This window comes from Lagopus leucura, unplaced genomic scaffold (assembly GCF_019238085.1).
Source record: "Lagopus leucura isolate 7727_CA_CO unplaced genomic scaffold, USGS_WTPT01 Super-Scaffold_100009, whole genome shotgun sequence".
NCBI lineage: Eukaryota > Metazoa > Chordata > Aves > Galliformes > Phasianidae > Lagopus > Lagopus leucura.
This window is the reverse complement of record NW_024962266.1, coordinates 28,209,545-28,225,740: the sequence shown is the minus strand read 5'-3', so window position 1 is coordinate 28,225,740 and position 16,196 is coordinate 28,209,545. Positions and strand designations below refer to the sequence as shown.

General features: G+C 41.9%; 1 protein-coding gene across 1 annotated transcript in view; it reads right to left on the bottom strand.

The window, feature by feature from the left end:
- Window positions 1-16,196, bottom strand: part of LRRC7 (leucine rich repeat containing 7) — a 91,183-nt gene that overhangs the window by 43,662 nt on the left and 31,325 nt on the right. Inside the window, exons 8-9 of the mRNA XM_042873247.1 lie at window positions 950-1,013; window positions 250-324 (exon numbers count right to left, since the gene is read on the bottom strand). Coding sequence (XP_042729181.1) covers window positions 250-324; window positions 950-1,013 — 139 coding nt within the window. The remainder of the gene's footprint in view (window positions 1-249; window positions 325-949; window positions 1,014-16,196) is intronic.

Below are 16,196 nucleotides of genomic sequence, written 5' to 3'. Positions count from 1 at the left end.
CAAATTGCAAATTGCACAAGGCTCAGATAAAACAGGTACACTCTGATTTAATTACTATCACATAACAGCACAACATTTGGAAGGTCTTCATATGCATGGCTATTTTGAGCCTTTTAGTTCCTGGTAATGATATGAGAATTAACTGAAAATATGCATCTATTCAGGAAATGCACATGCACTCATTTGCTGCACGGTGAACTGTTCATCATTAGTGCCATAGATTAGATTACATAAAGTAAGTGTTCATACCCCAGGTAGTATTTGCAGAGAATTATTGTCCATCCACAATTCCTTCAGATTCTGTATTTGTTCGAGAACCTCAGGCTGGGGAAAAGAACAGATCACATTATGGACACTTCCATCAAATGTGTCAGTTCAGCATCTCAGCACCTTAAGAGAGACATCTAAATATCTCCTGTAGCCTAAATTCCTTGGAATATTGCAACTCCCATAAGAAGTTGTCTTCCTGTTGCCCAGCCACACGGTGCATTGGGCAGGAAGAAACCCACCCACCCACAGCTCAGTGCCTCCATTCTATGTGCAGTCACATAACACGTTTCTATTAAAAAACAATTAGTCAATAATTGGAAGGTAATTGATTTTGCCTGAGCTAATTCTATTTAATTTTCTTTTTCTTCTTTGATGGTTAAAATAACTACTAATTTCCAGGTTAAGTTAATTAGTGGTCATTTTGTGCTATTTGTTCCTGTGATGATTAACGACTCTCTTTTCCTCCGGTGTTCACTGAGGTTAATATAGATGATCATAATTCCTCCCCTCAACCTTAATTTTCTTCTCAACTCCTCTTATTAGACAGACACCTTCCCAAAGGCAGCAGACTGCTCCTATTGCTGCACGTGGCCACAATGCCTTCATGCCTTTCAAGTCCGATGGCCAAGCCCAGAGCACAAAATGCCACAGGTGTCTGTGGAAAAGGGGCACCTCTTACCAGTTCAGAAAACTCATTATTGCCCAGATCAAGTCTCTCCAGCTGAGTCAGCTTGTGCATCGACCTGCAACAGATAAGGAAATATCTAAGGTGGAATTTTTCCTAGGAAACAGTTGGTTACCTTTTCCTTAGATAAGACTAAGGCTCAAGTGATACTGCTGTTGTAAAAAGAGTTAGACCAGATGGAAACTGCAAATGAGAACAAGGCACTCCGTTTGGACATCAGCTGAAGTTCTGGAACCAGAAAACTAGCAACAATTACACCAATATCACAATAAAATCTTGGTACACTTCTGCATGGTTTCTCAAGGAAAATGACTCATTTGCAAGCAACTGAAAACTGTATCAATTGTGATAACTAAATTTGTTCGCAAATTTATGATTGGTTTCTTTATGAGCTTCTAAAAAGCATTCTAGCTTTTTGCAGCAGAAATGCAAAGGGTGGCTGTTACCTCCTCAAAGCTGTAAGAGCACTGACCTGGTGTTGCAAAGGGATGGAAAGCAGCACACAGGTTTCAAACTCAGGGATCAGTTTGAGACCCGAACCCCTGGGCTGCAGGGCACAGCTGGGCTGGAGAGGTGCAATGCAATGCCAGCCCCAGCAGCTCATCCTCCTGCCCAGCATTATCAGAGAGAGTGGGATAGGAAGGCAGCATATGAAAGCAAACAGAAAGTTAATTTCAAACGTGCATTATGCAGTAAAGGGCTTTAAATGGGGAATCATCTGGATTTATGTCTGCAATGATCACCGTGTATGTAGCGGCTAAAAAGGCACTTTTGTTGCTTGGGCACAGGTAACTCAAACAGTGAAATAAAAGTGAAAAACGACTGGGTGAGACTCTTGATTTAAGGAAGTGAGTGGGATAAATCTCCCTGGTTTATCTCCAAATTTACGCTGTGAGAAAAAATGCTTCTCTCAATCACACGTGAGAATCACACGTGGCATCCATGCTCACCAACTGCAACAAGCACTTAGAATCCATCAGTACGAATACAGGCAAACTTCTAAGAACACACAGATGTTTAAAAAGCAATGCTCAGAACACAGCACAGGCATCGACCCAAAGGAGTAATCCCAAAACAGCAAAGATAATTTCAAAATGGGAAGAGAACTGCTGAGCAACTCTGTAACACCAGCTGAAGGATGGAAGGGATTGCGATTCTCTTACTGGGGAGGTTCTTCTGCTCTCATATAGCACACAGCACTGCTCACATCCCTGCTAGATGCAGACTACTGCCACTTCACACGCTCTACAGTGTCAGAATCTACAATGTACAAAGCCAAGGCTGGGAAGTTGTATTCAAAATTACGACGACACTTGAGTTTAAATAGCATCTTCATTTGAATATATTGATCTCCATGGTTTATGATGAGTGACTTGATGTTCGTAAGTGATTTTGAATAGCACAGTCGATACTTTATAAAAGAGGTTATTAAATTTAAACCAAACAGCATTATAAATATTTCATAAAGATTGTAATCATTTTGAAAAACTGGAATAATAATGCTCACATTCCTCCAGTGCTGCACTAAATGAGGCATGTGGGACAGGGAAGTGCTGTGCAGGGGTGCAATGTGCCACAGCGTGCTGCTGCTGCCATCAGCCTTCCCTCCTGCCAGTGTCCCTCACCCAGCTTTGGCTCTGCCAGCACTTCCTGGCATTATCTGCAGGTCAGCCTGGGCCAGGATCATAGAATCACAGAACCATTCAGGTTGGAAAAGAGCTCTAAGACCCCCAGCCCCATCCCATCCCCACCATGCCCACTGGCCGTGTCTGTAAAACTGACCCCTTCCAAAAGGCACAAAACACAGCTGTCCTGTTATGGATAAACTTCAAATGCAGTAAATCCAATCCTGCCTTTGTTTCCATGGACGTGACTCTGCTGCTGCAGAACTTCTTGTTCAGTCTGGTAGACCAACATGCTCTGAACACAGCACTACATTACGGTGGTGATAAATAAAAAAAACAGAAAGAAATAAAAGGATACAAATAATTAAAGAATTTAGTACAAACTAGAACTACTCTACTACTTAGAGGCCCTCTGAAGTACTCAGAGTTGATCCTAATCCAAAAATTATCACAGTCTCTACCGATGGGACTGCTGCTATTGACCATTTTATCTCTGTATGCTGTAACAGAAGTAAAGCCCATCATTAAGGATGCTACAATTAAGCAGTGGAGATTTGCTTTGACATTTCAATTACAGAAAAATGATGTGATAGGGTTGGATAGAGAACACTGGGCATATTTATTATGAGAAAACTTCAAGTTTTGTTTTCTAAAATACTTTAAAAAAAATCGTTTGACAAAAATGCAAATACCACCCTTCAGTAGAAGGCCTTTTCTGCTAAGCATATGCTATTGAAATGAAAAATCATGTAGATAAACAAATACTTGGCTCTTACGCTTCAGAAATCTTATATTTTATTATTTTCTTCAGGCAAACAGCCTCCACAACTGACCTCCTGCATTCCTCCATCTTTCAGCTCAACTCAAGGAATGAACATTAGGGTCACAAAGGAAGACCAAGCATTGGAGGCGCTTCTGTGCTTTGGAGAAATTAATGTTCTGCAGGGAAGAGTTGTTAGAATACATCTGGGCCTCTCTGGTGGAAAAGTAACACCTATTTGTGGAAGACAAGGTGCAAACCATGACGATGTAGTTCAAACCTAAAGCACGGAGTGGTTAAATCTGAAACAATACTTATCAGTGTAACTATGATTAGTCAAGACTGAGTGCACATGATTAAACAGAAAGTGGCTTTTTATACACTATACCGTGACCCCCCCCTTCTAAGCCAGTAATAGAACTCTTGATTGATTCTCTCCAATTCCCAGCCTACTTCTTACTGCATTTTTGTTCCTATAGTATTCATTACTTTGAAATATTATTGCTATAAAACCAAAAGAGATGATGAAAATATTTTATCTTTCAGTAGCATCTCTTCAGTCTGCAAGAGCATCTGGAAGACTGGGAGCCATTCACAAAGCAGTAAGTGCTTCACTGGCACAACACACGAAGGCAGTGAAGGATAATGAAGTCACCTGCAAGCACGAAGATTTTCCACTCATTTCCCCAAAGGGTTCTGTTTGATATTATGCTCTCCATTAAAATCTTAGCTAACGATGTCTTTAACCCCTCTGGTCCTCTAACTCCACTGTAATTCTCTTTGGAAATATCACGAAAGAGCTGACTGTAATTTTACAAACCCAGACAAAAGCATTTTTTGAACAAAGCCTTAACATGCTTAAGTCAGATCAGTTACATTCAATACCTCATTTAATAACTTCTAAGTCACTGAAAATGTTTAAATCTGGTCTCACTTGCCGCATTGGAAACTTTCACCATTGTGCCTTAATTATTATTAGTCCAGTTCGCATTTCTGACGCTCAGGTACAAGATGCAAATATTGAATACAAATGTTTTGTAATTAAGTCATCTCAATGGAGAAAGCAGTTCCACTAGTAATTGCAAACACCTTTTCACGACAGACTGCCTCACTGCCACTAAGATTCTCATTAACTTTATGAGGATCCTTTCCATGAATGCACATTTCTCTTGCAGTACACATGCAGGACAAATGACTGCAATTACTCAACCACCATTGGCCGGTTGCTGCTTTGGAGAGAGCACCTCAGCACGTGAGCATTGCAATTTCATCATTACCTACACCCGCAACGCTAAAGGTTTTCCCATCAGAGCACTGGCTGTATGCACACTCACAAGTGTTTCACTCTCATTTCTGTGTTTCATGTTTGTATTCTATCTATCTGAACGTAACATTTACTTTAAAAGTTGTTTTACAGCACTGTAAATTGATTATAGAAAATAACTTTTAACTACAACTTTAAAACACAATGGCACAGTTTCTCATGACACACAGACACATAGTTTCAGAAACAGCAGCATTTGCATGGAGGCAAATGAATTTCAGCTATTTGCTATGGGACTCTGCCAGAAGACAAAGCACACTGGAAAGGTACCCACAGGGACGAACATCCCACCCCATCTCCCATTGCTCTGTGATATTTTTGTCTCTTTCATACAACTACTTGTATTTTTCTTCCAAAAAGATCCATTACACTTCTTCATGTGTGGTCTTTTTATGACGGAGGAGCGGGGAAGGTGCAATTATGAGTAATGCTCAGTTAAATATTCATTGCTTCAATGACGTAATGTAATTTAATTAATGCGATAATAAAACTTGCAGCCAAATTTTTCACATAAATCTTAATCCAGATTTGGATCCATTCCTTCATCCATAGCAACTGCAGGAGTTACATGGAGGAGATTGCAGAGCTCACAGAGGGGTGCGCTGTGCAGTGTAAGAAGCTCACGAGAAAATACAAGTGCAAAAACCAGCATAAAGAGAAAGATTACTGAATATTTGGTGAAAAACCAGCACTACTGGCACCAGTTTGAATAACATTCACAGTACATAAGATGTAACAAACTACAAAATTCAGTGGCATCAGTTAGAAGCCGTTGTGATTACATCCATTGCCTAACGTATGTTCTTGCACGTTTGCTTTCGTTACCTTCTTTAGAAGTTACTTACCTGCACGCAGTAAATACATTAAATCACCAGGAAAATGCCTTCCTTTAACAGCTCATGGAAAAAAAACTCAACTACCACAAGCTGTTTCAATGAAATCATGGCATCGTTACCAAAACCCCACTCAGTGTCATGGCAGGCATGAAGTGGTGATGAAGGTTTATTCAAAACCTTGATTACAAACTTCTGCTCACACCTTCATTTTTCCCACATAAAGAAGTGTGCATGTAGCTAACAGAGGTATCTCCTAAAGGTTAAAATCCATGAGTGCAAAGCAGCTGTGACAGAGGCAGAAACACAACCAAAGATGTGACACAACACAAATGCACACCTCTTGTGCCCCAATGACAGGACTGGCGGAGTGATTACAGTCACACACTGCATTTCCTTGAGCAGCAGCTTGCAGTTATGTTTGTATGAGTTTGTGATAAACAGATACCAGTCTTCCCCAAAGAATAAAAAGCAACTAACAGCAAACATGCTCCCGCTAATGGAGTAACTGCTGTATTCATCTCAAACAATGTTTCCCCGCACTTTTATTGTATGCAGTAATTTTTATGTTAAAGTTATTAAAAACATCACATTCAGAAGACTCTTCCATTTCCAGTACCTTAAACGTTACAATATAACATTATTAATTAACCAGTTCAGGAGTTGCATTGTAAAAGCATAATGTTAGTCACCTATGTTAAGTCTTGCAGAACAGTTAAATTTTAAACAGGGATGAAGTATCACATCGCATCACCTGCTTCCTTATGCTGCACTTCATGGGCTACATGGAAATCTCAGCATTGAGCCAGGCTGGATGTGGCTCTGGGCAGCCTGGTCTGATGGTTGGCAGCCCTGCACACAGCAGGGGGTTGAAACTAGAAGAGCACTGTGGTCCTTTTCAACCCAGGCCACTCTGTGATTCTATGACTTTCAGTGAATCTCAGGACAATGTACTCCATGCCCAGAATGTAAAATATTCTAGGTATTGGAAAGCAAAGAACCATGTGTATAAATTAATCTGTCATAATCAAATCTACCTAGGCTTCAAAATAACAGAATATGTGTAATGAAAAACTGGTTCTGAGGATACTAGAAATTGTTATACATAGAGTGAAATATATGCATCTATGTGAAATAACTACCAAAACAGCATTTATTTCAACTTCAGTTATATTTAAGAACATCTATATTGCTACTTTAAATATCAACTCACAAATCAGAGAATATAGCAAAGATGGGATGATGCCTAAACTAACTCTGTGTTGCTTTGCTGTTTCTCTATGGCCTGATCATTACTACAGCCAGGAGAAGGCAGCCCACCTGGAACACCGCTGCAAAACGCAGCCAGACTGCTAATCTGGACCAAACCTACTGGAGTCGGAGGCAGGCTCCACTACCCTGTGCATAGCAGCATGGTTTGGTTCCACAGCACAGTTTGGGAAAACCACCTCAACACAGCCAACTGAGGCTGATGCTCCTGACGCTGCCATTTCTGGCACCCAAAGATCTGCAGCCTCCACCTCCAGTGCTGCTTGTGCCACTGAACACGCTCAGCTGATGGTGAGGGCACACTCTCCGTCTTCCAGTGCTAAGGTTAGAAAAACCAATCTCAATGACCAAAAGATGGAACTGCTGGTTCAGAAGATGTCTGAACACAGCCATTGACCTACGGCACTGAAGGCTCGGGAGACTTTACCTAATCCCATGCCAAGGGTTTAAAATAAAAAGCACCACTAAGAAAGACGTCCTCCACACAGAAATTGGAAACAGAGCTGTTCCATGACTCAGTCAGAACAAAACCACGCAGGTCATTCTGCAAAAAACCTCTGTGTGCTAAACGTAAGGATGCTAAAAGCACGTCACTGAGCTAAAGCAAGGCTTTCTGCACAGGGACCTAAATCCCACCCGTTTTTGTTTGTGGTGGAAATGGATCAGGTCTCCAAATGAACCTCTTGGCTCAGGACCTGGCAATGAATCACAGTGCAGCTGGCAAGGTTTGCACAACTGATCACAGAGAAAGGTGAAATCATCACAGCTTTGACCCTTGATGGCACATCAACTTCTTTCCCAACATGGCTTTCTAAGGCATTGGGAGCCATCTTGACACACAAGGCTGAAAATACCTCTTTTTTGCCAGATAGCAGGAAGAAGACCCAAGCTAAATATCAACTTGGTCACAATATCAGCCAGGATGAACCAAGTCCAATGAGTATTAATGAATCCTGAGGAGTAAAATCACCTGAACAATCTAACCTGAAAGCAAGAACCAAAGAATGTTGCCCTCAACACATTTCATACTTAGCAGACAGACTGATTCCAGATTCTACTCAAAAGTGGCCCAAAGATATCACCAGCATGTAGAAAAAATAGGAAACATTCCTGCAGCTAAAGCCACAGAAATGAAATAAAGATGAGCTAGGAAAAGACAAGGATGAACCTGAGATGAAAAGTGATGTGACTGACAAGCAATCTTTGTACTAATTGAGGAAGAGGGAGGGAAGTAATTACGATATAAAAATAAGGACCACTGCAGACCATTCACATATATGTGTTCTACAGTTTTTCAGAATAGTCAATCATATCTCATAAGTGTCAGAACATAAGCAGCCGAGAGCCTTCGAGTTCTGCACCACTATTTCTGATTTCTCAGGTTACATAAATAAGACATCTCACAGTGCAGAGAATTCCCCAATGCTAGAGGGAAGGGGTGCCAAAGGCAACCTTCTGCACTACAGACCAGAGCTTGGGCTGGGCGCTGCCTGGCTGGCAGCCTTCAGGGGATGACTGATGTGCTGCAGGGCGCGGGTCAGGCCATCCTTGCAGAGACATACGAGGTACAGCTTCTGCATCTTGATGCAGCAACAAATACAAGTGTCTCTAAACTCCCCTTGCAGTTTTAACTGCATGCAGGAGTTTTCACTCTGCAGATGTTTTTTAGTCAGGCAGAATTAAAAGAATACCAACTTTTGGTGCTCTGAGCATACTGAGCAATTTCCTTGCCTACCATAACACAGTCATACTCAAGAAAGCTGAGCACGCTAATTAGATCTCATTAATAACAGTCAGAGAGAACTCTTTGTGTCTTTAGCTCCACAGTGCTCTGGGAGGAGCTCAGGGTTCCGGTATAATTAAGAACAAAATGAGTGGAAGGTGAACCAGAGTGATTCTTCATGGTTGCACCTGCCCTCCCCACCCACCACTCTGCACTGTGAAGACTCTATCTGGAATTCAACCCTGCTAGCCAAGTATAAAATAGGAATCAAATTTGGATCTGCTAAAGGGAAGTTTTGCATAGCATCACAGGATGGCCTGGGTGGAAAAAGAGCTGCTAACCATGGTTCCCAGGCTGAACTGTGGTCAGGGTTATGCCGGGTGGCAGAAGAAGTGCCAGCACTCCTTCAGAGGGCTACAAGAAGCGTGGCTGTGTCACCTCCCCATGGGACAAGTGGCGAAAAATGGCCGCTGCTCCCCCTAGGCACCAAGAATTAGGGACACTCTTGTGGCCCACAGCGCACGGTCACACACTGCCCTACAACAGCAAAGCCACACAAAGCATTTTTACGCACCTTCCCTCAGCAGCAAGCACTTTTAGCTTAAAACAGCCAACAGAAAGATATGTGGTAGTAGGGCCTTATTAAAACACTGGCAATGGTTTAATAATGTATTGCCAGAGTGCTAACTCTTTTGGAATGTGATTTATTAAACTCAGCCAGGGTTACTATTTAAAGAAAACAGGCCATCATGAAAGATGAAAACATTTGTAATCTCAAAGTGCAAGAAACAGTTTACATCTTCATAATAAACTAGGAAAAAAGTGGAGCAGCCTTTCAGAAATAGCAGTCTGAAGCAAAGCTTTTAAGCCTATATTTAGATGTTCCTGGACATGTTCTCAGCTGATATAAATTCAGTTCCGTTGACTTCAACACACTTCACACAACCTGTGGTTTTGCAAATCGATTTCCTAAAACAGCAGCTTGGAGGTGGCAAGGATTTCAGCATCATAAATATTATTGAAATGAATGGGACTAATGTTCTTCAGTCACAAGAATGATTTGTATAATTTCATTTTCAGGATTAATGGAAATAATAATTATCAGATTTACAAAGAACGTTTAATAGCTGAAAACTCTGAATGGATTTTGCCACGTTTTAGATATCTGAATATCTTTCTGAATCTTTTATTGGCTCAACGCTGCTGAGATGAAACCACAGAAACAAGTGAGACCGTATCTGCAGTCCTACAACATCAAAAAGACAAATGTTTGTACTTATCTTAAAGGCAAAGCAGAGCAATACTGAAATAGGGAACAAGAATAAAATGACTTTATCTGACAGCATCTCAAACAATGCTTTAAATTGCCAAGATGCTCCTCAGTGATACATGCCATTTGCTGTACTAAAATGATACTTACAGAGGAATGCCAGTATTCAATACACACAATGTTTAAACTACTTTTTTTTGTTTCTTTTATTATTTTTTTCAATTCAAATGAAGTTTAGCTAGATGAAAGCATAAGATCTTTAGTTCTCTATTGGTAGATACTTCCAATGTGCAAACCTAACTTCTGTGAAATACCTGCTGTTAATTTTGATGTGTTCTGCCAAAGCTGGATCTAGTCTACGTGACTTTACATTGCTTCGAAAACAAGTTGCTACATATTTCTTGTATATCTGTTAATATCCTGCTTAGAAACCCTGATCCTTTGAGTTTCCTTATACATAGTTTCACTGCATTTAAGATATCATCAACATAAATATGGGTTAAAAATCATTTCCATAGGTAGGTATTCATAGTCACGACAACAGGAACAGTGCTAGGTGTGAAGCCACAGCAGATACACTGTTGATGCTCTATTGGATGATTGGCTTCACAATTTCATTTGTGACTCAGACTGAAAAATTTAACAGCTGGCATTCCTTGTTTCCATTTCATACATGGAAAATTTGAGATAATTGTGACCTTCTGAGCTTTCAAGTTACTGGAAGAAAACATACCCACTGTTTTCGTCACAGAAGAGTATAAATTAGGGATAGTAAAATATTATGCAAAACTTCCATTTTTCACAGAATTTTTAAGAACTAAACTACTTTTGCAGCTCTTCAATGCACAGAATTATTGCTTAATCCAAAGAGGGGCAGCCAAAACACAAAGATTCTAATAATAACTTTAGATATTTAGTAAAGAAAAACAAAACAAGATTACCAGCATTATTGCCTACAGTAAATAATTCCAAAGAGTCATTTCACAGCGTTTTTGGCAGAAAACATGCACATCAGCCTCAGTTCTCACCAATAAGACTATGTGTCTAAAACACATCGCCAGTATACAGTTGTATTTTATTCTACTCCATGCAGTTATATTTTATTCTTGTCAAAACCTGAAACTGCAATCGAGACTAAAAACCTCAGCTTACATTTTGGGATTGAAAAGGCACGAGCACAAAAAGGTTCATCTTAACACCAGGAAGGAACCACCTTCACCATATCCATTGGTCGCGACACTCCTGCCTCGAGCTGATAGGTAAGAAGTGTACACAGATTGCATGAAAACTGATGAGACAGAGAGATTTAGAAAACAAATCTTTCAGAGATGTTCTTGAGTTTCTGTTTTAACTCAGTACAACAGAATAAGGAATGTTGACTTCGTCAAATGCACATCAAACTGCTAATCAACACAAAGAGCCTCGCAACATACGTGGGTCACTGGTGATAAAACCTCACCCCTTTTGGTTGATTTCAGCCAGCACAGTGAATAATCCCCAGGATTGACTTCACATAGGAAACAGACTTCATGTAGCAGCACACCAACAAGTTCAAACCCTCAGGACTGCAACACGCCATCTGATTCAAGCTTTCCACAATTTTCTTGTGGAAAGTGAGTTTGTGATGAGAGGTGATGGCCTTAAGTTATGCCAGGAGAGATTCAGGTTGAGTATTATGGAAAATCTCTGCTCCAAAGAGCGCTCAGCACCGCACAGCTGCCCAGGGTGGGGGTCAGCATCCCTGGGGGCGCTCAGAGCTGTGGGGAGGTGGCACTGAGGGACGTGGGCAGTGGGCATGGGGAGCTGAGAGGGCTTCTCCAACCTTAATGATTCCTGTGATAGAATCATAGAATAACCTGTCCTATTTGTCCCTCTGCCAGCCATGCACACCCGTGTCCCCATCCTTGCAGGAGTTCTCTCCCAAGCTGCCCACCCTGGCTGTGTGTGCAGAGACAAACACCAACTTATCCCCCAGCAGCTTCTGTTTCCTTCGTGTAAGCAACACAGCATCTTTGGAGCCTTCTCATATGGGAATGCCACATATGTCCTGCATGCATCCTTTTTCCTATTTTTCTATTATACCTTTAGCTCTCCCTGAGCCTGGCTTCATTTTGAACTTTTTCAAATGAGGTCTCATTTCTTATACAATATCACAAACATTTCTTTATCTCTAGTGGAAATACTTCGACAAAGAACATCTAGCTTTGTCAGGGCTCTATTAGATAGATGACTCAGACATCTCACATCCTAACAAGAGACTCATGCTTTTTTTTCCCTCTAACACAATTGCTGACTGAAGAACCCCTCACTTACAGCATAATTCCTCATTAGTCCCTCAGAACATGACCTTGAACCCTGCATTCTTAAGTTTAATCCAGTTTTAATTTCTCATATTCAGAATTCCATAGTTCTTCCTATTCTTCCAAACTTCCTGAGAAGTCCCATTTTTTCCAAACACCACCTGCTAAGGGTCCCCTCTCAGTAATGTCTCCATTGTACATTATTTGCTAAAAGCAAGGCATTGCAAAAAAGACATAATTCCCAAATGAAGAGCTCTAACACCTACTGTCAAAAAAATCAAAGAAGAGATGAGAAGCCACAGCTTCATGTGGGAGCAGTGAGTCACACGGATGAGTACGAAAAACACCAGTATTTTCTCGTCCCTTACCAGCTCCTACTGTTCCTCAGACACTGGTGACTCACCATTTACAAATGCAGTTCCTACAATTTTTCAATTTCATCCATTTCTATCGAAAGAAATCCCACAAAACTCTGAGAAGGTGTTTTCCTCATCTCAAACAGCTCTAAAAGCAAGGATCACTCTAATTACTTCAATTTACTCAAAGGCGTTTAGAAGAAAAAATACAGGCAGATTGCCTGGCTGCTTTCTGTAAGCAACAGCACAGATACAGCCTTCAGGCTCTTTGTGAGGACAGGAAGCACCTTTGGCTCCCCCAGGAATCCAAAAGGATATAAACGTCCCAAAGCATCCAGTTTAGAAGTAACATGTCTGCTAAAGAATCATAAAGGCTGGAAAAGATCCTCTAGCTCAAGTCCAACCATCAGCCCATCACCACCAGGCCTGTTAAACAAGTCCCTAAATGCCACTTCTACACCATGTGGCACTTGAGTCGTCACTGTTCTCCCATTGGGATGGCAGTGTGAATTGGTGCCACTGGCCAACACGCTTGCACAAAGAAGAGTCAACCAAGAGTGGTAACATCTACATCCATGAGGAGAACTTAATTACTCACTGCATCCACTGCCACTGGACTGTCTGAGACCAACTACTAGGATATATTTGAGTAACATTAGCCACTGAACATAAACCAAGAAAGGAGGAAGAGAGAGACAGAGGGGCATACATAAGTCCCTATGAAGTGCAAATGGATATTTATGGCAGAGCTTCAATAGACTATTGGATAACTTAAAATTTTTTTGTTGCTACAGAAATGTGCTCGGAATGTTCCTCTCCAGCTAAGCTGTAAATTCAGGTAGTAGCTGAAGAATGGATGGAGCTTTACTTCAATTAGTGCAAGAACTGCACTGCCCTGACACAACCAAACAGAGTGATGAACCCCGGGGCAAGGAACCATCTCTGAGCTTGGTTACATGCCAGTGTTCCTAAACATTTCCCTCAAAAAGAGGGGGGAGGGGAAAGAAGAGAAAAGAGAAGAAAAAAAAAGAAGGAAAATAGGTATTTAGACTTGGGGTTGGGTCAACTGTGGACTAGCCAGGTGAGGCTAGACCATTTCTAAAGTGCAGAGAGTGAGAGTGCAGCTTGCCTAAGGCAGGCCAGGCATGGCATTTGGATACCAGGAAACCCATCAGTTACAGGGTATATGCAACTCTTCAGACCTTTCTACTCAGAGTGGTGAGGCACTGGAATAGAAGAAGTTGTGGATGCCCCATCCTTGTAGGTGTTTAAGGCCAAGTTGGATGTGACTTTGGGCAGCCTGAGCTGCTGGGAGGCAACCAGTCCATGGCAGGATGGTTGGAAAAATACTGATAACATTAAAGGTTCATTCCAACCTATGCAGTTCTATGATTCTAAACCTCAATCTTCATGCTACCCTCACCTCCTCCTTCCCTACTGACACTGCACTTTCACCATCTTCTCTTCTGCTCCAGCCCTAACACAGTACCACTGCTGCTCCTTCTTGGTTAGTTTTTGCCAGCTTAGCTCCCAGATGACCATATGACAAGTGAGACAGCACATACATGTATGTGCCTATAGCATAAATTAGATATATGTGTATTTCTACATACATGCATACTTAGATAGAATACACATGTGGATATAGCTATATAAATGCATGCACACACACCAAATGCATAGTTGCACACAACCTCTACATACCACTGCTTCCTACAATGCTGGTGTAATGATATTAGAGGGGTTTTTAGGCTTTACTAATTTCATTTTCTGTTCTACAAGAGGTTTTAATTGGCCTGAATGTACTGGTTCCTTTCAGCACCAACACAACTGACTGGTCCTTGGTTCAAGGTATGTACAACAGCCCTTATTAATAATACATAATTCAAGCAATAATCAAACTCTTGGGAAAAAAAAGTCAACATGGACATAAAAATTGTCTATGCTATTGTGAAGTCAGTCTAACATATCTATCTTATACTTACAAGAAAAAAAGAACTGTGAAAGTAATCATAGGATAAGCAGGTGCCCACTGGTAGCACTTGGTTACCACCAATATTCTGGATTCACATTCATTTTGAACATAGAAGTCTGTGATTTTCAATCTTTCAGGTAGAATATCAGCCTGTGTATGGAAGGTTTCCCCCTTAATGGAACATTTATTGAAACTAAACAGCCAGAAAATAGGCACCAGGCCTCAAACTGCCATCAGCACTGAAGCAGTCCAGCTCCAAGCAGTGCAGATCAGCTCCTGCTGCACGACTTAGGGCTGACTCACCTAACACTGAGGTTGTTCCCTGCAGCGTAGGCAGCACAGCCATGACTTCTGCACTGTGAATTTTCATTCAAATCATTTTCTATAACTTCCTACAAACAACCTATTGGTAAGAAGAGGTACTTTGTGTAACGAAGCACATTAGCAAACAGAAGTGCTCAGCATTTATCAACATATCCCACATAGCAGGACTTTATGTCCAAAGGAAATTATCGAGTACCGGGCACTGGAGGTGCTGGGTTAACCCCACAGCTGGGAGTCACTGCCAGCCCACCAAGGGGCTCAGCTGGAGTGCCTGCACTCAGAGCCCCCCGTGCAGGACAGCCCCATAACACAGCACAGGGGTCACAATCCCAACACAACATTTATTTGGTAAATGGTTTCCAAACACCAATACAGACACCGCTGGCCTGATAATTAACCACTAGGTACAAAAGGCCTCATTGTGTATTCATACAGGAAAACAGCACTTCAATTTGTACAGGTGAGACAAAGCCACACAGGCTGGAGCTGCAATTAAGAGTGGGAAACGGATAAAAGGTTAGAGTGGTGTGAAAGCTGTATCTGCACCAAAGTGGGAGTGCTGAGACAATGCTGTGAGCACCTATTGCACAGTCATCACATCAGGAGCGCACACGCACACTGCACAGCACTAATCAGGAGAATTGTTAGCTCCTGGTTCACTGCTGTGATTTTAAAGCAGAAAACTATGCTTCACAATCTGCTACCTCCCAACAACAGCCTCCTCCGTGCTGCTATGCGTCAGGTTGGGGACAGCAGCATCTCCACCTCAGTGCCACCACAGACACAGCCTGCAGGGACGGGGCTGAGGCTGTATTCCCTCACCAACCACTCATGGTCACTTATGCACGTGTGTGCATGTATTTATATGAGTATATATGCAGCTATATATGCTCTAACATAGAACAGAGTTGTGCAAGTAACTTAAATGTATTATTTATTGCAAATTCAAGAGAAATTAAGTGGGGTGTTCTCTGTTCCACTAGATGCAATTGATAAAAAGTGCAAATGTACTCACAGGTGTTTATAGCACCAAAACCAGAGCTGCTGCCACATCCACTGACAGCTGCTGAAAATCCCTAGACGGACTGCACAGAACAAAGCACCTACCTGGGTAACACTGAACAGCTGACAAGCACACAGACTATGCACACTGAGGAGCAGGAAGGAAAGGTGGAGGTGCTCACTGCGTGCACCCACCTTCCCCATAGTGGGTATCCACCTTCCGCACATCTCTAGGAAGCATCTCTAGGATGAGGCCTCACATTGCAGAAGGGAAGGTTCAGATTGGATACTGGGAGAAATTTCTCTTCCTAAAGAGAGCAGTCAGGTGCTGGCACAGCTGCCCAGGGATGGAGGGGTGGGGAGGTCACTGTCCCTGGGGGTGTTCCAGGGCTGTGGGGTTGTGGCACTGAGGGCTGGGGGCAATGGAAGCTCACTGTGCTTTTCCAACTGCAATGGTTCTCTGGTTCTATGATCCATTCC